This window comes from Gopherus flavomarginatus, chromosome 15 (assembly GCF_025201925.1).
Source record: "Gopherus flavomarginatus isolate rGopFla2 chromosome 15, rGopFla2.mat.asm, whole genome shotgun sequence".
Lineage (NCBI taxonomy): Eukaryota > Metazoa > Chordata > Testudines > Testudinidae > Gopherus > Gopherus flavomarginatus.
In genome coordinates this window covers 21,256,292-21,278,746 of record NC_066631.1, presented here as the reverse complement: position 1 = coordinate 21,278,746, position 22,455 = coordinate 21,256,292, and the positions used below count along the sequence as shown (strand labels likewise).

Here is a 22,455-nt window from a genome sequence, read left to right as displayed (position 1 = left end):
GCAACCTCTGGGGTTGTAGTGTTGCTCAGTTTTGGCTCCAACCCCCTGACTGGACCAAATGTGTGTGAGTGGAGTTATGACCTGGCTTATGGGGTTTTAGTGCCACTCACTCAAATTTGGCCTACCTGGACTCCCATCATCATGACAGCTGGGCCAAATCTGAGTGGGACCCCAGAGGTTACAGCGACTGGAGCAGGGAGGTGAGCCCAGCCAGCCCTGTGGGACTGGAGCCACAAAAGCTGTTATGTAACCCTTTGAAACATTTTGGTGACCTAATTTTGGGTCCTGACCCAGAGGTTGAGTAACCCTGCTCTAGAAGGTAAGAGAGCCTTGCAGCACTCATTCTCTGACCAGAAGAGAAGACAGCTGATTATTTTCAAGACCAGTGCTAATGTTTCTTCATAAATTAATATGCTGAGTTGCTTATAGAGCAGACAGGTGACTGTCACACTCTGCCAATGTCCTAGAATGCCAGCTGCAGTGTGTATCAGAGTCCCAGGAATCTCTCATTTCCAGAACTGAGGTTTCTGGTGTGCCAGGATGCTCCCTCCAAGCCACTTGGATCTGTACGAACTTCCCTTTCACAAGTTTTTTATAAACACTCAAGTGACTTAATATGTTAACAAAAAAGCCTGCTTGCATATTAAACTTTCTGATATCAATGTTATGAAATCAAATATTCTTACTGCCACAGGATCCAGGTCACAATCTGAGTCATCGCACTCAGTTAAACTTAAGAAATAGATTATTGAAACGCAAGTCAAATTGCTTTTCACTGATTGGTGGTTATTTATTTTTCTGGATGGGGAGTTATTGAAAATTGATGTATGTAGTTGAGAACATTCTCCCTGTTGTAACCAACCTTTTACAGGTCGGCTCGATTATTGTTTTAATTGTTTTAATAGCAGAGACTTGCATCTTACAAAGAGATGATGATTGTTATTGTCTGATCTTATCTGCAGTTATAGCAAGTCTCTATTTGCATGCTATTTTTTGATGACTGCTGCTAGCATAGTGGACTCTTGAGCATCATTAATAATAACCTCTAGCATTTATATAGCACTTTACTCCTCGACTGTGGTTCTTTGCCTACCCTGGCACTAACTTAGAGGAATCATTGTATTTAGGACCTGTCAAATCACTGGAGAGCACAGTAGGCATCTTTCAAACAGGAAGGAAGGTTTCTTTAAAGCTCTCCAAAAGAACAGAGAATGTGGGGCAAGAGCAATTTGGTAATGGAGCTTATCTGTTGGGCGGAAATTTGGAAGCCATATAACCTAGAAGTGTGTGGAAATTCAGCTCTCTCTCCTGGCTGAGACAGAAATTCTTCTAGCTAGTGAGGAGGTGACTGTGTTGCCCTGTGCCTGACACTTCATGGTTGGTCTTGTGGGAGAGGAGACAGAAATCTCAGATACAACTTCCTTGTGTGAACTTCAGGTTTAGCTCTGTGTAAATTTCTTTTAAATGCTGAACAAGGAGAGCAGCACTTGCTTATTTTCTGGCTTGAGAGCACTATTGGCCTTCTGCTGTAATGATCTGAGGGTTGGTAATTTTCCAGTCTTTTTTTTTTAATGGGGATGACTCCTGAAATGAAAAATAGTCCTGAGATGGGGGTCCAATGCATAACTGCAGTGCTGAATGTCATGAATGTGGCTCTGGATTTAGGTGGATGTTAGTGTATCAGTGTCAAAAGGAGAGGATGGAACAGGCTTTTGAGATTCTTCTGGGTAGGATATTTTGCCTGATTCTCTACTCCACTTCAGTTGAATGGAGTTACACTGGTCGAGAATGCGGCCCCAAGCCTTTTCTGAATGGAGAGGATTGAGACCGTAACTAATCTGTTTGCAGGAGATGAGAGTTAAGGCCCTGTATAAATGACAAACTCGCTTAAAAGCAAAGCTTGGAGGCTGGTACTGCTTTTTTAGTTTGCTTATATGTGTAGTAATAATTACCATTCTGAAAATAAAATGCTTGCTGATCACTGTAGTGTACGTGTCAGTGAGACTGATCCTAAAATGTCAATTTTTGTTACATTTGGCTTTCTTGTCAGCTATCCGAAAGGTATGTTGAAGAATATGGTCCTAAATTTGCAAAGACTAACACACATGCTTAACTTTACGCATAGTGAGTGGTCTAATTGAAGTCAGTGGGTGGAATGATGCCCCATTGAAGTCAATAGGAATTTTGTTGTTGATATGAGTGGGATTAGGATTTCACCCAATGGCTCTATTCATGGTGCATAAAGTTAGCATGTATGTAAATCTTTGCATGGTTAGGGCCTATGTGTGTAGCAGAAAGAATCAAATATAATTGGCTACAGTCTGCTTTCAGTTTCACTGGTGTTAATCTGTAATAATTCCGCTGAAGTCAATGGAATCAGCATGACGGACACTGGTTAAACAGAGAGCAGAATTTGGCCTTTTTAATGTTAACGTCTCTTTTTTAATTTTTCTTCTTCAGGATGTGTATTTTTTTTCTTTCAGACTCCTCAGCAGTACAGCCAAGCAGTGAATGAAAGCAACAAAGTTATCCTGTATTGTGCATTTCTGGACTATAGGTATGTTAAATGCTTCTAAATGTCTTTCTTCGATGTATTATTACTGGTTACTTATGGCAAATGCAACATAGTCAGTGCATGCCAGACCGGACAAATATTCCCTTTTTCTTGTGTTCATGGGAATTATTAAAGCAATGAAACCACAGAGTTTACCACAAAAACAGCTTCATAGTAAGAGGAGGAGAAAACAGCTTCCTCTTACTGTAGATGGGGAAGTTCTCATTCTATTCACTGATTTCAAGATAAAGCAGATTATTGAGAGAATGAAAAACCTTGAGATGAACACACAAGGATTGAGTCTAGTTGCACTTGTATTGGTCTTTTGCAAGCGTCCGTTTGTCCGGAAACATGGGTGTTGTAAATCGGCATACTTCTACTGAAGTAATTGTTTCCACTGGAGTTCCTCCTGATTCACACTGGGTACACATGAGATCAGAATGAGGTGTGTGGTATGTATTTCAGAGCAGTGAGTCATGTCTGGTACATATTCAGTGATGAACTTAGATGCCACTGAATGCAAAGCAGGGCAAAAGTATTAATAAATATCACCTCAAGTTGTACTATGTAAACAGCAAATATCCACAAACAGTGGATATTTTTCTGCTATCTTTGGGTAGCCAGGAATAGTATGTCAGATGCATTTGTGATTTCTAAACATACTGTTGATACTGAATTAATTGCGAAACAAGTTAAAATGAGACCTGAGCGGAGACTGACACATTTTTGAGCAATAGCATTCCAAGCACTACTCAGTGCACTAATGGCACACAATTTTGTGATACCTCCTCTCCAACTTGCATTTGGGCAAGATCAGCATAATGATTTTATTAAATTTTTATTATTATGTTGAGCTGTCCCAGCTGTTGTAGTCACTAGCTTGGCATTTACTTATACATTATAATAAATTAGAAACATGTTTTACTACAACTAGTCAATATGCTTCAGGGCATCATTCCCACAGCATGTGCTCTGGGGCGATTGGGTCCTGGAGGCTTTGCCTGAGGATGAAAGACTATAGCGAAAATCCCTCCTCCCAAAATGAGAGGTTTATTTACGTCAATACACTCTCTTTCTCAGATGTATGATTACTCCAATAAAAGGAGTCATTTGGCATTTGTATAATAGGAACAATATCGATACAGATCCCCAGCTGGTATAATTATGTGTAGCTCTGTTGAAGTCAATGGGCCAGGTCTTCAGCTAGTGTAAATTGGCATAGCTGAATTGAAGTCAGTGAGTCAGATCTTTATAGTGTGTATATCAGCATAGCTCCACTGAAGCCAATAGGCCAGCAAATTGGCATAGATCCAGTGAAAACAGGTAACTATATGCTAAATTTGACCCTCCCCCCCCTCTCTCTCTCTCTCTCTCTTTCTCTATCAGGGCTGCCCAGAGGATTGAGGGGGTCTGGGGCAAAGGAATTTCGGGGGCCCCTTCCATAAAAAAAAGTTGCAATACTATAGAATACTATATTCTTGTGGAGGTGCCTGTGGAGCTTGGGACCTGGGGCAAATTGCCCCTCTTGCCCCCCCTGGGCAGCCCTGCTTTATATTGTTGTTAGGCCACAATAGTTTTTTCAGACTAGATATTGCCCAGCTTACTTGAATGTTGAGTTGTGGATAATACCTCTGAAATCAATGGGAGTATTCAAGGAGAGTGAGGCTGGTAGAAAACTGGCCCTTGGTATTTTACCACACACAGCTGTTTGCCACCCAGACTAATATATTTTACCACACACAATCATTTGCCACTTTGAGTGCTGCAAACCATTCATAATTCCAGGCTTAGAAACACACCAGGCAATATGGTTTACTGTGATTTGCTGCCATCGTCATTAAACAGTCAGCATTTACTATCAGTTACTGTTCCACAGTATGTCAGAAACCACAATTATTTCCTGTGCTAAGTGTAAGAAGAAGCTGCTCTATCTCAGTGGTAACTGTTAGTAACTTTGGACTTTTTAATATACTGAAATTGGAGCATCAGTGCTGAGAGCATGTACTTTGGTTTAGATGTGATTAGGGTCCTGGATAACGTGAATGTTAATTACTAACTTCCATGATCAGCACACGAACTTCAGTGCTCTGATAAAGAATACCATGCAAACCATTGAGTTCTAGGCAGCTCTTTTCTTTCTTGTGTTGTATCGTTCTGGAGTATTTTAATGTTTGAAAGTTACATTGAAAAGCTGTTGTGACGTGCTTCATTTTTTCTACTGATAGCTGCATAGGATTATTTCTTTCCCCTTTAAAATGATCTTTAAATTTGTAGCAGAAATGTAGACTTAACCTGCATATTTAGTATTACAACTACTTTTTTAAAGTTTATAAATGGACCTGTCAAAGGAAACCTATGGTCTTTGTGCAGATATTTGCCTGGATTATTCTTGGTAGCTAAAGTTTAAGAAAAAGATATCTTCTGTTTAATGAAATTCATGTCTAAGTAGTGCCAGGAGAGTTAATTTTAATAGGGGCCCCTCTCCATTTCCTGTGTGCTTTGCAGCAATGGAAGTGCCACGTGGTCTAATGAAGGCTGTGTGCGTGATGGCGGGGACCTCAACTATTCAGTCTGCCTGTGTAACCACCTCACCAACTTTGCCATTCTGATGCAAGTGGTACCCCTGAAGGTAAGAGAAAACAAAGGACTAAATCTGGGAGTTCAAAACTGAGCCCAGACCAGTTCAGCCACTTGTATGGGGTGAAATACTTTTTTAAAGACAGAGATCCAAATTCAGCCTTTCTTTATTATCTCACTTGCATCCTCGCTTTTCCGTTTTTAACTGAAATGGGATGTGGGATGAAACATGCTGCAGTCTGTAGGAATCAATATGTGCTGTACTTACTTCTCATCCCACAGGCATTATAGCCCTTAAATAACTGAGCAGGAAAAGCACCTACAGACATGCTCCATAGAACACTCCTGTACGTAGGCTAAAAGATGAGTGAACAGGTCTTTTCCATCTCTAATTTCTTTGATTCAGTTTCAAGACACAGGACATCTGAGATGTGACTGTTTAGAACTGGGGTGGTAAGTCACATGGGGTGGACCAGGGAGGATTTACAGCAGCAGGGATATGTGACAAGCTGGGAGTCCTGTGTGGAGCAAGTCCCAATCTCTTCTGTTTCCCAGTTCGTCCCCGATCATGTATTCTGCTAGTAACTGGGGAGCAGTGCATCCCCTTCATTTATTTTCCATAATGCACATGATGTTCTTTCCTCACCTAGCTGCAAAGTTGGGTCTGGTTTGAGAAGAAACAGAGTGGGATCAAGAGCTTGGGAGAGAGAGAGGATGAAGAACTGAGGATGAATATCCTTATCTACAGTTGCTCATTGTATTTACTTGACGACTTTGTTCAAAGAGTTCATGCTTTTTTCAGTGTGAATATGCAGCCATTCCTATCAGCAGGGGATAGGCTTTTTACTTCCTACTCACGCTACTGAATGGTTTCAGCAGAACTTGTCCAATGCCAGTTGGCGAGGCAAGGACTCTCTTGGCCAAATCTGTCTCCTCACTAACCTTATTTCTGAAATTGGCTTACTGGGAAATATGATCCCTAGTGGGACATACGGCGTTCTTTGTCAGACTTGATAGCACTGATGCATTGCCTATGAGGTAATGTGTCTGACTTCTCTGTTCATTGGTATGAATAATGAGTTTGCTGTTGTTTCAGATAGTGGCTTTGCCATGAGACTGCTGGCAGGTTTGCGAATGGGTACAACATACTCATGAGAACAGCACAGAATTTGTTACTAACAGAAACACAATACAAATCAACTGACAAATAGTGACCCACTTTAAAGCAATTTTAATCAGTATTCTAGTACTAAACAGCACTTAAAGGTTTTCTGGGAATGATGATCCATAATGAACTTGCCATCTTTTCAGGAGTAGATGCTATATTAATATTATAAGAAGTATTAATCAAATCTTGCTATCAATAAGTCAATGACAAACTCAGTGTAATGCCACAGAATTCAGAATCGGACTCTATAATGACAATCACTATAATACTTTGCTTTTTTTAGTGTCTTAGCCAAAGAGCTTATAAAAGCCCCAGAACTCTCCTGAATTATTATAGCTATTTAACAGATGAGTGAAATGAGCCCTGGCGGGGCAGGGTTAAGTAACTTGTGCAGGGTCACATGGCTGTCATTGTGGAGGTGCTTATTAGTTCTGTAGTTAATGAGTTAGTTGTTTATTTACAGAAGCATCTAGAGGCCCAAGCTGATATCAGGGCATCGCTGTGCTAGTTGCTGTATATATATGTAATAAAAGATGGTCCCTGCTATGAAAAGCTTGACACCAAAAGAGACCAGAGGAACAAAGAGTGGCAGAAAGAAACTATTATCATCCCTGTGTTACAGAGGGGGAACTGAGGGATGAAGAGAAATTAGGTGACTCTCCCATGATTACACAGGAGGTCTGTAACAGAGCCGGGAGTTCAAGCCAAATATCCTGAATCCCACCCCAGTGCCTGAACTGTCAGGCTAGAAGAAAGTGAGTTAGTGAAAGAGATGGATGTAGCACTAAAGAATCCGATTCTCAGTTCCCCTGTTCTAACTAATAAGCCACATTTCTAATATAATTTTATTTGTAATGTTTGTTTTGGTTAGTAGGAGAATAATTCAGACTCAGTCAAGTCACGCACAACAGACACGCCCCCGCCCCAACATGTGAACAGGTTTGTATCCCCAGGTGTCCCAACAACTGTAGTTGGGCAACTCTCAGATGTGTTTTTGAGTTCACTTGAAGCATGTTCAACATTTTTAGTTTGTTGATACTAAAATGTATCATAACTGATATTATCCAACCAATCAAATGCTGTGTAGTATTGTAAGATTAACTGATTCTATTCCTGGAAATGGTTCTGAATGGTCTAATGCTTACATGAATTACCCAAACAGAATCCAGGATCGTTTTGATTAGCCAAAAACTGAAATAAGTTTTAATATTGTGCAATCTTGGGGATCAAGCTTGTGCATTTTGGCCAAGGTCCTTGCAGTTGTTCAAGCATGTATCTTTTTAACGAGAACTCAGTGAGTGTAAATAGAAAAGGCTGGAACCCTGAATAAATTGTCCTATTCCCCATAGTCATTTAATCATGATTTTGTTTTCAGTATTTTGTCACTGGTTTGTTTTTTCTCTCCCTGAATGTTCTGTCCTAATTTGTGCCCCATTGCCAATGTTTGCATAAGTTCTCTACAATTGTGTTACCCTGGAGTATTTTTGGTTCCCTTTCTTTCTATTCAACTATTTAAAAAACAGCATTAATGCTCCTGAGATGTTAAATGGGTGAGTGGGATGCTCAGGCCTAATTACTCTGATGCAAAGGAATCTTCCCTACATTGTAATAGACAATTTCAGAGCTCTGGAAAATCTATATGAATAGTTCTCCTTGACATTTAAAAAAAATCTGGTTCCCTTAGGCCTCTGCTGAATCCTTAGGCCCTCTGCTTCGGAATACAATTTTGGACAAGGTGCATAGAGTGAATCAATAACTCTTTAGCAGTCAGCAGAACGAGTGATGCACTGGAAGCTGAAAGGCGTTGTCCTGTGATTGTGCGCCCGTTGTGGAAACCATGTGTCCTTTGTGCAAATCTGAGAAACTTGGAAATGTATGCAGCGGTTCAGATTGGGCAGGTGAATGACGAGCTGCCAAATGCTCGTTTCTAACCTCTGCAGGATCAGCCAAGGTTCAGACTTTGTTTCCAGAATTCAGAGTGAACCACTTGCCCACAAAACACAGGTTCCAGCCAGAGGGCTCAACCATGCCATTCAGATGCAATTCTGGATCGGGAATTGTACAGACTAAAAGTAGCCTAGGGAAACTTGGCAAGGAATTCTACTTCCTTGGCCCATAGAGTGAGAGTGCTTGCTACCCCATCCCTTCATATGGTATGGAATATGTCCTCTTGCTTTGGTATAGGGAGGTGGGTATGGGGAATATATTTTGAGACAGGACCCCAGCATGCAGGGCTGTGGAGACAGGGCAGCCAGGGAAGGCTGCCATAACTTAGACAAATGCTTCCCTCCATGCTGGGCTCTCTAAATTCCTCTGGGGGCTGTTGTAGCCCCTATAGCACCCCAGGATTGGAAGGATTTAAAGCTTAAAGCTGCCTTAATCCCCTTTCTCACTGCACTGTGAGTGCTGTCTCTGCGAGGCTTGGCACAAAATCCCAGTCTAGAGCTTTAGAACTTTAACCAAAGAGCTTCATTTTGAGTTGACAGCTCAGAATTATTTATTTTTGTTTTTTAGTACATTAATAACTCTAGATGGGAATAATAAAGGGGAAAAATCAGCACCAGCTGGGAAAGCATCCATTGTGCTTGTCATGTAACCAAATCTGAGTTAAAACAAACGTGGTAATTGTTTCTCTCATATTAAGATATCTTTACATTATGTCTGGAGTGAGGTTATGAGGCAGACAAGAACAAAACCACCTAGTTACTGAGCTTTATAAATGGGCGATGCTCAGTAATATCCTCCTAAGAAATTTCCTAAAGAGTTTTATCATGTGCCAAAACAAGAGAGCCTATTGGAACCATTAAATACTGTAATATCTTCCCCTTTACTCCCTAGAAGTCTGTCAGTGAATGATATAATACTGTGGGTTATAAACGTGTATAAATATTTATTCATCTTTGGAGCAATTTGGTGCTATAGAGTGCATGATATATGGTTTTAAAAACATGCTGTAATCTCCTGTTTGAGTGACAGACTGGCAAGGCCCCAAGGGAGATGTTCTAGTCAAAATATGTCAAATCTTGAACATTTATATATTTTTTTATTTGCTCCACCCCCTTAAATTAGGTCTTCCGTAGCGGCTTAGATATGAAAGAAAGGAATGTGAGTGACAGAAGATAATTTTTTGACTAAATGAAAACTTTCCTGAAAAGGTGTCTGCTTTCCATGGAAAATGTTGATGATTAATTGACAACCAAATGCATGAAAAACAAAATTTGTTTTGGCTGAAAACTGAAATCTTTCAATTTATAATGGTGGTGCTGTGCTTCATGAGAGTTTAGTTCAGGTTCCATATGGTCCCATTTTCCTCCATGAGCAGGACACACTGACCAGGCTACATCTGTCAGGACAGCCAGTGACACCTATGATGCATGTCCTCCCCTCACCAAGAAGGGGGAAAGTGGTGCATCATGGGAAATGTAGTTGGCCTGAAGTCAGGCACCCAGAATAATTGGTCTGTGCATCTACTCTGCCTGGCTTCAGGTGTAGTGATCTGGGGTTGCTGTTTTAGAGACCACATAGGCATGGGGGTAGGTGGGGATATAGGATCCATGAAGGGAGCTGACCAGATATAGGGGAACCTATGGAGATGGTGACATGCAAGTATTTAGCAGCTTCAGCATTGGGGAAAATACAGTCAGGAGGAAACTACATTCTTTGGTAAGAATTCTGTAAATTCATCAGGGGGGCAAACACCAGGCAGGCAGAAGAGCTGTGCAAGCTAAAGGACAATGTTAGCACAAGGACAAATGGATATAAACTGACCATGAATATATTTAGGCTTGAAATTGGAAGATGGTTTCTAACCATCAGAGGAGTGAACAACTGAGCTAGCTTTCAGATGGAGCTTGATAAATTTATGGATGGGATTATGTGCTGGGCTTCCTGCAACAACAGGGGACTAGTCTGAATGACCCAGAAGGTCCCTTCCAGTTCTGTGTCCTGTGTTCCTATGTAGTTCCATCTTGGAGCTACTAAAACTGTTTGCCTTCCTTTGGTAGGTTTTTCTTTTTTTCTTTCATGCCACATCTCGGGCATTTAGAGAGAACGATTTGCCATTCACAATCGGAGAAAGAGACAGCTTCTCAAGCAGTGCAAAGCCAGGATTTCTCTGAGCAGGGAATGTTGGAAATAACCTGCTATGTAAATGGTTACAGTGAACAAATCTAATGATGGAAAATGCACAGAAAGTGGGGTGAGGACTTGTTGGTTGACAGCAGAGTGTCAAAGACAATGACTGTTTCTTCCGAATCTCTCAAAGCTTGAGCAGCAAATGGCAAAGGGAAGCCAGCGTTCATGGGGCTGCATGAGCCAGCATTGATTGCTGTTAAAGGCTATGGCAAGCTGCTGGTCCAGCAGAGAGATTTTCACCTGGAGATTCAGATTTTTTGTTTTTGTTTATGTTCACAGTTCTGAGAATCACGCTAATGACTAGGAGTGTCACATTTCTGAGCTGATGACAATGAACTGTCTCTGTAGGGGTTTTGGTTTTGACCTTTTTCCTCACTGTGATTTCAGTGTTACTATCTCCTAATGATTATATTGGAGAAGAAAGCAAATTTGACATTTATAAAAAAAAAGAGACAGAGATCCTTTTATTCCTCTGAGTCTGAATGACTGATGGGTTAGATTCCAAAGGAATAAAAGAAAGTATAAAATGCCCCACTCCACATACACCATCAAGGCATTCAGGTGATACCATCAGCCCTGAGAGTTCAAGCTGTGTTCTTGGCCCCAGGATCCCAATGTAGACTTATAGTCTAATATATGACCTACAAATTTACATATATTAAGGTTAATATAACACTGCACATAGTTAAAAAGCTTCTCTGTGGTTAGTTTCATTTCTTTTTAGCTTTCCATATTTCAGGTCTCTGTCTTTTATTCTCTGCTGCAGTAAGAGCATGAGCCAAAGTCCACTGGCTTCACTGATAATATTAATCCATTTTTTCCCATACCCAATGCTTTCTGAATGGCACGTACACATTTTAATGCATACTTTTCTAGACCACTTTATTAGTAGGACTTTGGATACTAAATTATAATAATTAGGTAAAGACCCTTGTTTGTAACAGGGCTGTGCATTTCGATTGTGCAGGAATCTGACTCTCTCTCAAAAGTTGTTTATTTTGCCCCGGGGAGCCATTTACAGGGTCAAAATTATATGAGCTGCTGTCTTCTCAAAGTGTTTCCTCATCAGGAACTGAAGTGCCATGAGAATCAAAATACTGAATGCTTCTTTTAGAGCCATATTGCCAGATTATCCATTGGGCTTAGTTGTGGCTGAGCTCAGCACAGCTGGGGGTCTATCAGGGAACTGGTTATGGGTCCTTGATTCTCTGGCTATTCCTCTACCCCAGGGAAGGTTTGACCAGCCTGGGAGCTGCTCTAACTTATGCCAGCAGGGATGGGAAAGTATCCATATCCCCATTTGCAGATGCAGAAACTGAAACACAGTGAGATAAAGATGTAAATTTTAAAATCTGGAGGCTTACGCTATACATGCCGAAATGAACCAGCACCCTTATTACAGTGCACGGGGCAGCAGTTCATGGTGAACAGGGGCTTGGAGTGCCATTAGCTGAAGCTGAGAGCTTGGCCTACCAGTGCATATTTCAAACTAGTTAGAGCAACAGCTAAGAGACACAAAGAAAAGTCTTGCCAGAGCCCTGAGTGTGAAGAAAGAATACTAATAATACTGCTGATCAGCTCAACAGCCATTTATATAATTCAGCTGCCTTCATTGAATGCCAAGAATTAATACTTGTAAAAATTTTATTTCAGGAAAGAAATAACAATGCTGGAAAAATTTGCAACCATGTGGCACTCAGATGTTAGGCTGGCACTGGTCTGTTAGCTTAATGATGAATTGGCACCAGGCGAAGCTGAAATTATTTGTGTCTTTATCACTCTGCTGCTATGTCCATATCATGCTTGGCTGACATTCGGATTTGCTGACTGAAACACATTTATCATATTGGTTTAAGGTTGAGAAGTAATAACATTTGCTAGAATTTTGTAACTAGTAAGCATTAATAAAAAAAAAAAAGAACCCTACAAAGATAAGCCAAATAGTCTTTAAAGGCCAAATTTTCCCCTTCATTACATTAGTGGAGTTACATGGATGTAATTAAAGTCAGAATATGGCTAGAATTTGGAACTCGAGCTAGGAAAAAAATCTGTTTATCTCTGTAATTGTGTTATTAAAAATAAGGCTATTATAAATGAAGCCATATCATAGAATCATAGACTTTAATGTCAGAAGGGACCATTATGATCGTCTAGTCTGACCTCCTGCACAATGCAGGCCACAGAATCTCACCCACCAACTCCTGTATCAAACCCTTAACCTATGTCTGAGTTATTGAAGTCCTCAAATCATGGTTCGAAGACTTCAAGGTGCAGAGAATCCTCCAGCAAGTGACCCGTGCCTCACACTGCAGAGGAAGGCGAAAACCCCCCAGGGCCTCTGCCAATCTGCACTGGAGGAAAATTCCTTCCCCACCCCAAATATGGTGATCAGCTAAACCCTGAGCATGTGGGCAAGACTCACCAGCCAGACACCCAGGAAAGAATTCTCTGTAGTAATTCAGATCCCACCCCATCTAACATCCCATCATAGGCCATTCGGCATATTTACCATAATAGTCAAAGATAATTTATTGCCAAAATTAGGCTATTGCATCATACCATCCCCTCCATAAACTCGTCAAGCTTAATCTTGAAGCCAGATATGTCTTTTGCCCCCACTGCTCCCCTTGGAAGGCTGTTCCAGAACTTCACTCCTCTGATGGTTATAAACCTTCATCTAATTTCAAGTCTAAACTTCCTGATGACCAGTTTATATCCATTTGTTCTTATGTCCACATTGGTACTGATCTTAAATAATTCCTCTCCTTCCCTGGTATTTATTCCTCTGATATATTTATAGAGAGCGATCATATCTCCCCTCAGCCTTCTTTTGGTTAGGCTAAACAAGCCCAGCTCTTTGAGTCTCCTTTCATAAGACAGGTTTTCCATTCCTCGAATCATCCTAGTAGCCTTTCTCTGTACCTGTTCCAGTTTGAATTCATGCTTCTTAAACGTGGGAGACCAGATCTGCGCACAGTATTCCAGATGAGGTCTCACCAGTGCCTTGTATAATGGTACTAACACCTCCTTATCTTTGCTGGAAATATCTCACCTGATGCATCCTAAAACTGCATTAGCTTTTTTCACAGCCATATCACATTGGCGGCTCATAGTCATCGTGTGATCAACCAATACTCCGAGGTCCTTTTCCTCCTCTGTTACTTCCAACTGATGTCCCCAATTTATAACTAAAATTCTTGTTATGAATCCCTAAATACATGACCTTGCAGTTTTCACTATTAAATTTCATCCTATTACTATTACTCCAGTTTACAAGGTCATCCAGATCTTCCTGTATGATATCCCGGTCCTTCTCTGTATTGGCAATACCTCCCAGCTTTGTGTCATCTGCAAACTTTATTAGCACATTCCCACTTTTTGTGCCAAGGTCAGTAATAAAAAGATTAAATAAGATTGGTCCTAAAACCGATCCTTGAGGAACTCCACTAGTAACCTCCCTCCAGCCTGACAGTTCACCTTTCAGTATGACCCGTTGTAGTCTCCCTTTTAATCAGTTCCTTATCCACCTTTCAATTTTCATATTGATCCCCATCTTTTCCAATTTAGCTAATAATTCCCCATGTGGAACCATAACAATTGCCTTACTGAAATCGAAGTAAATTAGATCCACTGCGTTTCCTTTGGCTTAAAAAATCTGTTGACATCTCAAAGAAGGAGATCAGGTTGGTTTGGCATGGTCTACCTTGTGTAAAACCATGTTGTCTTTTGTCCCAATTACCATTGACCTCAATGTCCTTGACTACTTTTTTCCAAGATCTTGCATACTACAGATGTCAAACTAACAGGCCTGTAGTTACCCGGATCACCTTTTTCCCCTTTCTTAAAAATCACCTTTTTCCCCTTTCTTAAAAATAAGAACTATGTTAACAATTCTCCAGTCGTACGGTACAACCCCTGAGTTTACAGATTTATTAAAAATTCTTGCTAATGGGCTTGCAATTTCATGTGCCAGTTCCTTTAATATTCTTGGATGAAGATTATCTGAGCCTCCCGATTTAGTCGCATTAAACTGGTTGAGTTTGGCTTCTACCTCAGATGTGGGTAACATCTACCTCCATATCCTCATTCTCATTTGTCATCCTACCATTATCCCTAAGCTCCTCATTAGCCTCATTAAAGACTGAGGCAAAGTATTTGTTTAGATATTGAGCCATGCCTAGATTATCCTTAATCTCCACTCCATCCACAGTGTTTAGCAGGCCCACTTCTTCTTTCTTGGTTTTCTTCTTATTCCTATGGCTATAGAACCTCTTACTATTGGTTTTAATTCCCTTTGCAAGGTCCAACTCTACATGGCTTTTGGCCTTTCTCACTTTATTCCTACGAGTTCTGACCTCAATAAGGTAGCTTTCCTTGCTGATCACTCCCATATTTCACTCTTTGTAGGCTTTCTGCTTTTTCTTAATCACCTCTCTGAGATGCTTTCTCATTCAGCTTGGTCTACAATTCCTGCCTATGAATTTTTTCCCCTTTCTTGGGATGCAGGCTTCTGATAGTTTCTGCAACTTTGACTTGAAGTAATTCCAGGCCTCCTCCACCTTTAGATCCACAAGTTCTTCAGTCCAATCCACTTCCCTAACTAATTTCCTTAATTTTTTTAAGTTAGCCCTTTTGAAATAAAAAATCCTAGTCACAGATTTTTTTTGTTTATTCTTCCATTTAGTTTAAACTGAATTAGCTCATGATCACTCGGACCAAGGTTGTGCCTTATAACCATTTCTTCTATGAGGTCCTCACTGTTCACCAAGACCAAATCTAAAATGGCATCCCCTCTTGTTGGTTCAGCAACTACTTGGTGAACAGAATCCATCAACTATCGCATCCAGGAAATCTGAGCCCTATTATTATTATTTAGCACTTAGTCTCCCATGACCATACAATTCCCATTAGTATTTACTTCATTAAAAACATTAGCAGTCTCTATTCAAATCAGATCCCGGCAGTCTATAGTACACCCCAAGCACTATCCCAAGGGAGGCTCTAGTAGCTTTCTTCCTCCATGTGATTTTTGCCCAGACAGACTCTGTCTTATCCATTCCATCCCTTCTTATTTCTTTACAGTTAACCTCATCATTGATATACAATGCTACTCCACCACCTTTGCCTTTGTTTCTGTCTTTCCTAAACAGCACATCCCCTTCAATACCTGTACTCCCGTCATGACTACTATTCTACCATGTTTCTGTTATCCCTATAATATCTGGTTTCACTTCCTGCACCAGTAACTCTAGTTCCTCCATATATACTGCTTTGTCTGCCTAGATTGGGCATTCTGAATATGCTGGGCAGATATTAACTAATTAATCTTGACAACAACCCTGGAAGTTCAGTAAATACTACCAGCCCCCTTCTAAGCAATTTGTCCAAAGCCACACAGCAAGTCAGTAACAAAGCTAAGATCTCAGGAATTCCTGGCTTTGTAACTCCTTGCTCAGTCTAGGAGACTGTACTCTGTTGCAGGCTTGGGTCCTGATCCAAGACTCATTGAAGCCAGTGGGAGTCTTTCCATTGACTTCAGTGGGCTTTGGATCAGGCTCATAATGGCGACTATCCTACCTTTCAGGGAGAGAGCAGGACATCAATTCAGTGATGACAGCCAAAGAGATCTTCCACCTAGTTAAAGAGAATTAAAGGTTAGGTTTACCTTGACTTCAGTTTGCATTTGCTAGCATAAACCAGAGTGCAAGGCACCCACAGAGGCATGCCCCCCGGGTGTGATTGCAGTAATGAATTATGGTGGCAATCCTTCCTATTGCCTGGAGAGAGTGAGCACTGCCTGAAAGGTGGGTAGCAGTGCATGTTGAGGTATTTGTGTTGATGTGGGGAAGCATTTTCTCAGCGCCTCTCCTCAGCAGCCTCCATTGGCAGCACTCCTATTGAAACTCCGTATGAAGACAAGTGGTGGTGGACTTCCCCGCCCCAATCCACCACCAGGACACAACAGTCCTTGCCAGTTAAAGCAAATCCAGCCCAAAATAATCTGACAGCTTCAAGCACAGAGTAAGAATGAGGAGCATAAAATATGCATATGGTGGAAAGGAGGAGTTAAATTGGAGCCTGATAAATCTAATGCTGAAAGAAATTCCCGCTGAGGGGCAGCATGTCTGTCACAAGGGGCTTCGCAGGCAGCAGAAATAAAAAATAATGAGCAAGCCACGGTCCAAAGAAAGCTAAGGGACAATTGTTTTATTTTGGGCAGCTCCACTTAGCCTTATCAGCCAGCGGTGCCCTCTGTCTGGTGCCAAGGAACATGCTAGCTGTCTGGCAGTTTTTATTTTTACAATGATCCAACAAATGCACATCATGCCAGGCTATTTGTACCATCTGTCACATAAATGTCATCTTAGCAAATGAGGGTGGACACCTGGGGATATCAGTGCTCAGACACCATTTGAAAGGGAATTGCTGGCTTCTGCAGCAAAACAGGAGCCTTGATGGCCAGGAGGTTGGCACAAGTGTGACATAACAGTACTCTTGTGAGTCCTAGAGCATTCATCTGAATTTTCTCCCAAGTGGTACCTCTCCTTTCACATTCTCTCTGGCATTACTGAGAATCCAAAAGGCATGGGAGATGAATGTTAAAACACCAGGGCTTTGTGCTGAGTAAATGCTAGTTGATGGTTGAAAGGAAATGGTGCCACGTGACATGGTGACTCTAAAAAGTGAGTTGACAGAGATTCCTCCATCTGTGCAGAAGTAAAAATGACTCACTTGAAGTTCACATGTGGATTGACATTTCTAGTTCAATAGTCCAATGTACCTATCGTTGGTACTGGCATGGGTGACCCCAGTCCCACCCCAAACTGAAAGACCCCTTCCCCAACTGAGGGAGGTGGAACCACTGAGCCTAATCAGCAAATGAATATGAGGGACAAACAATGAGAAAACAGGGACTGGAGTGAAGGTCCCAGGGCCAGCATGAGGGATCCAGCAGCGAACACAGAACAGAGAACCCTGTACAGCACCACTAGCACATCATGAGGTCATTGCTTGCAAATAACCACAGACCCACACATGTACAGTATACTACAAAATTAATTGCATTTAAACATTCTTTCATTTTTAATAATTCTTGATGATAGAGATTACATCCAAATAAAACATTAGAAATCTTCCTTGTAGAAATTCGTTGTAATACCCCTGGAGGAAGGAATTTGCCACAGGAGTAAAATATCAAGGAAAGTTACACAAAACAGAGCAAAATCCTTTTGTTATTCAGACATAAAGCAGGCGTAATCCAGCTCATCAACTCCACTGAAGTCCGTGGTAAACCAGATGAATTTAGCCTAGTCTGCTTCTATAGATCCTTTTTAGGTAACCCATAGCTGTGAGAAATTGCTTGGTACTTAGTCAAAGTAAAAATGTTAAAATCCCCAGTAGAAATAGTGTTCAGATTATTAAAGAAGCTTTTTGCATTTCTGTAACTAACAAATGACTTTGTTTTTCAACCTGACAGTCTGCAGTGCTTGTTCCATAATTCAGAAGGGAAATCAATCAGTGTGGTTCAGACTATCTGTCAGGAACCACAAAAGCGTGTATGAAGGGGAAAAAATATTAAGCTCCAGATCCTGCAGTTGGAACTATGTTGTGTCTATAGGACACCTGGGGCTCTAAAGGGGCACAGAGGCCTGGCTGTAGGGATCCAACTGCAAAATCAGAGCCATAACATTCTCTTTTTGAAGGTAAGTAGATGATTTTATTTTTTTACTGTTACAGGTCAATATAGGTGACACCACAGTCACGTTTAAATAAAGTGTGTATGTGTAAATGCCTGGGTTTGGAACATTATTTCCTGAAAGCAGATACTGCAGTTGTTACTAATTAAATGCCACACTCAAAGAACCTTAACAATTGCAGTCTAACATTATAGCCTTTCTTCTCAAACTTTGTAGTAAACTGAAATTCAGATTATGTGCTGTTACGGGACAATAAGTAATGGGACAATAAAATGGAACTGTAATGACTTTCTCTCTGATCCCTGGTGTGTTGCAATTATACTTTTCAGCCAGTGTCTCATTGCTGGGGATGTGAAAATGTCCTAGCTCAGTCATTTTTCTTTTGTCTTGCATATTTGAAAATTAGGTAAGCACTGACATATTTTTTGTCCCCTTTTTATGACAGGTGACAGTAGTAGCCAAACAGGTCTTTTCAGTTTGGATAAGCCTTACCCATCCAGTGAACAAAGACAAATCTGCCATCTCCCTTGTAGTCATTCCAGAATTCCTCTATAAACAGATTCCCCCCCCCCACTTTAAATGTTATCATTGGAGATAAAATGACCCTTGGATTAAAACAAACCCTTTTCTGAAAATGGCATTGGTCCTTAGAGGTGTCTTATGCAATTTTTTATTTTAGCTGGGATTTCTGTGTATCATGTTTATTAGATACCAGTTTTTTCCCCCTACAAGTTGAATGTATTAATTTTTTTTTAATCTCGGGCATTATTCCTCTACCACGCTATTGCAGTTCTGCGCCAGCGTAACTCCATTCATTTTAATGGGGGCCACTTGCCCATGCTCCATAAATACCTCATGATCCGTTCTCCTGTATTCTCTGCTTGCCATCATGATTTCCATGGAGAAATATAGGGACAAAACTAGAATAATGCATTGGTGAACTAAGGTTATTTCTCCTTAGAACATATTTGTTGATACTCAGATGACAGAGTAATTGCTATTTCACTAGGAAGGTGGTGAAGCACAGGAATGGGTTACCTAGGGAGGTGGTGGAAACTCCATCCTTAGAGTTTTTTAAGGCCCGGCTTGACAAAGCCCTGGCTGGGATGATTTAGTTGGGGTTGGTCCTGCTTTGAGACCTCCTGAGGTCTCTTCCAACCCTAATCTTCTATGATTCTATGATTCTTGGCGAGTACTGAATTTCGAATGGCAGAGGAGAAAGCTCACTGATTTTTGTCTTTAATTTTTGGAAGGGCAGAAAAACCTAAAAGAACTCTAATGTAGTTTAAGTAAACTCTTCTGAATTATGAATATTGACTAAAAAATGTCATTTTAATCTGCATATTGAGCAAAATAATGTGGGCATCCTCCACAACAAGGGTGGGTGGTCCAAATCAATGCACTCTATCATTTGGACAATTGTTCTTTTTGCAGACTAAGTTGTCTTCTTCTGGGTCTTCTTCCCAAAAACATTTGTAATATGGCACTTGGATTCCAAATGACTTGAATCACATCATAGGACACTTAATGGGTGATTCCACCCTACCTCTGGCCCTTACATGTATAATGGTATACAGAGACAATGAATAAACAGCAAGGGATCTGGGGAAAATTTCCCTGGTGCAGGAGCAGTATATGTACAGCCTAAACGACTGTGTGCTGCTTTCCTCTGCTCTCACCCATAAGCCCTGGTGTATGGGCATGCTTGGGTCAGGGCCCTAGTACCAAGTGCCACAGGATTCTGGGTTGCAGTGCAATCCATAAGCAGCTGTGGGCAGGCTGCCATAAGTTAGAGCAGCTTTGAGGCTTCTGTAAATTATGTCAGGTGACGATTTGGTCTCTGGAGCAGTTAAGAATCCAGAGGACTCAAAGATGACCTAAAGGTATCATTATCCTGACCCCCAAATCTGTGACTTCTGTGCTGTCTCTCACAGAGGCCATAGGACAGAATCTGCCCTTCAAACTACAATGCACTGCTTGGTGTAAAGGGCACCATGAGAACATCTGTATCTGTGGCTCTCTCTGTGTGGCTGGGTGTGCAGTCACAGGCATAGGCACAAATTACAAAGCAGGAGCATACCACTACAGAGACACTCATGTCCTGAAACGATTTTTTGCTGTCTTAGAGCAGATACTGTGGAATTACAATGAAGATATAAACAGTCTTTGCTACTTTGAACTAGCACAACTATTGGTTTAGCTTGGTTTTCACTTGTCCTAGAAGCCCAAGGAGCCAAGGTTTTGTATTTCTTCTGGCAAACTATATTGTTAATTGGCACAGATGCCTGCTCCTCTAGAGATGTACCCAGCAGTGACCACATCTGCTTGTGGTATAGGAACCTGTTGCTCTAGCAACAGAATGGAGCTTACTTTTACCCCATGACCCAAGCTGGGAAAAATAAAGTTGCTACTTTCCATGTTGATAGTGCTACATTTTTATTGCTTTCTCCTCCCACAAAAGACTTAAACAGTGAGTGTTCACAGAGATACACACCACAATTCTGTCTTCTGGGTTTTTTTTATAGGGCTGGCAGAGCTTGGAAAAGGCTAGATTTCTTTCTTTCTTTCTTTGGGATCTGGGTACCTAATTCCATTGTCCTCCTTTGAAAACTCAGCCTAGGAATTTTGTGAAAGACACAGCCCTTCTTTCCCCAACCGAATGGTCCCTCACTGAGTTTTCTTCCCCTTGTGGGCCTCTCCCATGGACTTCCATGATCAGACCCTTAATTGTGAAGAAGAAGAAGAAGAAGAGGTATCAAGTCTATTCTGCTAGAAGTAGAAAGGGAAGAAGCGATCAGATATGTAGCTTCCAGGTCTGTGGGCAAAAGTAGCTTCTTCAGTTTAACAGAGGGTAAATATTACTGTAAATATTGTGCTAGATTTACTAGTAAAACCAGATTGGCTGAAAACATTGTAAGCCCTAGGCCTGAAAGAAATAAAGAGAAAAACAAAGAAAGAAGCAAAATAATATGTGCTATATAACCAGACTTACAAGGATGGACTTATAAATATCTGCCTCAGTGTTCTCCAAACACTATAATAATCTGATAATAGTTTTTCTTTGCAACTTGGCTCCGTCCTCCCTACTGCTCTTCCTTATAGCTTCATTTAAATGAAAACCTCACTGTGTGAAAAGTTTAATGAGCAGATTACCTACTGTTTGATGACATCTTGCCCAAAACTCTTTTAAAAGACTACAAGGTCTCTTAAAAATGCTAATTAATAACGCGGCAGAAACCTTTGGAGACTTTAAGATTTGACATGTCACAGTGAAAACTTTTTTAATAAGCAGCTGGGCTGTTGTGAAGAGAATGCTCCTTTAAAACGTGACAAGTCCCCTCGGTAGCACTTTATGTTGATCACTGCGAGACAGCGAGCTAATGGAGAACATGAATTCAAAAGTAGGGCTGCTGGAAACAGCTGCTGTTGTGTCCTTCTGCATAGTGTGACTCTCAGATGCCATAGTGGCTCCTTCACTTTACTCTTTTGGTATCTGATAAATTGTGGTTTCATTAAAAAAGAGTCTGTTGACTCTGTGTGGTGGACTTTTTCTTCTTTAAGTAGAAATTGTACAATGCCAGTAAATTATGTGCTTACTCCTCCCAACAAATTCTCACCCTAGATTTCATTTTGTGCATGTCAAAGACATACTTATGGTCTCAGCAGGTCTATTTCCAAAGTGAGCCTTATAAAGTAAGCTCAGAATGTTAATTTGAAAACTGTGGTGCAAGGTCCCTAAGCAAAGTGCTCTGGCAAGCTGAAGGAAATCAACAATTTGTATTAGTATTGGTGGTATTTTGTTACTGTATAAATAAAGGCCCCTCTGGATTGAAATTCAATTTTAGCAACTTTTCTGGAGGCAATCTGAAACATTTGCCTCATCAGCCAGGGCCAGCATTGCAATGTCTCTGAAATACTCTTGCCACCAAAGTTAATTATTCATCGCTTTCTTAATTTGATTAAGATTGCATTTGAAAGGTGCAGTTGCAATAGGGCAGTTGGTTCCTAGTTTGTAACCCAACAGGGGGGAAAAATGGTTTCACATGAAATTTATTTTGGTTGGCAGCTATTTAGAGTCAATTTACATCTCGGATGCAGTAGCCAGATTGTCTCGTGGTAGATCACAGTTCAGTTGTACAAATAGGGTCACAAAATATGTAATTATAGGTGACTTCATGATATTAATGCTTCTTTTGAGAAGGAAGGTTTTTATAAAGGCTGACGAGAGGGGGCAATGAAATATAACCTGCTACTGTGGCCGCATTCAGAGCAAGACTATAATTACCATGCCCCTCATTTCTACCAGCCAGTCAAGGGAAAAAACC

The 22,455-nt window shown here is 40.9% G+C and overlaps 1 protein-coding gene across 2 annotated transcripts in view; it reads left to right on the top strand.

Annotated features, from left to right (window-relative positions):
- Positions 1–22,455, top strand: part of ADGRD1 (adhesion G protein-coupled receptor D1) — a 249,784-nt gene that overhangs the window by 135,052 nt on the left and 92,277 nt on the right. For both annotated transcript variants that reach the window (XM_050923502.1, XM_050923503.1), the window contains 2 exons: positions 2,484–2,557; positions 5,060–5,183. In XM_050923502.1, the coding sequence (XP_050779459.1) occupies positions 2,484–2,557; positions 5,060–5,183 (198 nt within the window). The remainder of the gene's footprint in view (positions 1–2,483; positions 2,558–5,059; positions 5,184–22,455) is intronic.